We start from the raw sequence: 1,382 nt of genomic DNA, 5'->3' as shown, positions 1-1,382 counted from the left end.
GTGAGTTGCGTTAGGGAGGCAGCTGAGGTGTATATGCAGCTGAGGTGTACATGCAGCTCTACAGTTTATACTCGTTCTTGTCAATGATCATCTGCGGTGTATCGACAGGCGTCATGCGGCGGGTGTATGTACAGTGCAGAGTGTTGATGAGTTTCATTGCAATGCATGCACGTCACCAGCTTTAAATTTTTTGGGGGCTGGAAGAGTATTCTGCAGTGCACAGTATAAATAGCTTGAGTTGCTGCTGTATGTGCTGCTGCTGCTGCTGCGGGGTGTATGTACAGGTTGCTGCAGCTGCTGCACGAAACGCCGCTGGGATGGCGGGCCATTCCCGACGTGTTGAACAGTTTGTGGGGCCCTGCTCTTGAGATCCGGCAGCAGCAGCCGCAGCAGCTGCAACCGCAGCAGCGTCAGCAGCAGCAGCAGCAGCAGCAGCATCAACAGCAGCAGCTACAGGGTATACAAGGAGAGGGTGATGGTGCTGGGGGTGTTTCTCCTGCCTTGCCTCCTCCTCTGTTAGTACTAGTATTCTATATTGGCGGCGTATCGCATGCAGAAGTAGCAGCTATACGCAGACTAAATGAAATGGAAATGCTAGGCCAAGTGAAAGCAGAGAGAAACCCTCCACACACAAGAGTACAGTACCTCATCATCACCACGGAGATGCTCACCACCAGGCAGCTCTTCAAAAGCATGATAGAAGACGTCGATTAACATAATTACATACACAAATATACAACACAGAAAACCTCCAGATACACCCCAGCGAACCTCCATATACACCCCAGAAAACCTCCATATACACCCCAGCGAACCTCCATGTACACCCCAGTGAACCTCCATATACACCCCAGCGAACCTCCATATACACCCCAGCGAACCTCCATGTACACCCCAGGGGACCTGCATGTACACCCCACCGCACCTCCCTCCCTATACACCGCAATGCACCTCCCTATACACCCTAACAAATATAAAAGCTTTTGCTGCAACCCCAGGCAGAGGCCGACTCAGAAGATGACAAATGTTGCTGCGGCAACAGCCGCAGCAACAGCTGCAGCAATAGGTACAGCAACAGCTGCAGCAACAGCAGCAACAGCTGCAGCAATAGGTGCAGCAACAGATACAGCATTTGCTGCAGCAACAGCTGCAGCATAGCTCCGGCGTTAGGTGCTCTCACTAGCGCTAGCTGCTGCTGCTGCTGCTGCTGCTGTTGCTGCAACAGAAGCACGGAGCAGCTGCTCCAGCAACTAGAGCAGCAGCAAAGGCCCCAGCAGCTGCAGCACTTCCTGCTGCAGCAGCTGCATGGTTTCGAGTTGCTGTTTGTTTTTTTATTACTTTGGGGTTTGTTGTGGCTATGGTTTAGTATTGAAGAGGGATGA

At 52.0% G+C, this 1,382-nt stretch overlaps 1 protein-coding gene across 1 annotated transcript in view; it reads left to right on the top strand.

Moving 5' to 3' along the window:
* The window catches only part of EMH_0063390 (uncharacterized protein), a gene marked incomplete at both ends in the record, with an annotated part of 2,968 nt that extends 2,254 nt beyond the window's left edge, over positions 1–714 (top strand). Inside the window, one exon of the mRNA XM_013498136.1 lies at positions 285–714. Coding sequence (XP_013353590.1) covers positions 285–714 — 430 coding nt within the window. The remainder of the gene's footprint in view (positions 1–284) is intronic.
* Positions 715–1,382: the final 668 nt, after the last annotated feature.

The sequence above is a fragment of the Eimeria mitis genome, genomic scaffold (genome assembly GCF_000499745.2).
Source record: "Eimeria mitis Houghton genomic scaffold, Emh_scaff3209, whole genome shotgun sequence".
In the NCBI taxonomy this organism is placed as follows: domain Eukaryota; phylum Apicomplexa; class Conoidasida; order Eucoccidiorida; family Eimeriidae; genus Eimeria; species Eimeria mitis.
This window is presented reverse-complemented; position numbering and strand designations above follow the sequence as displayed.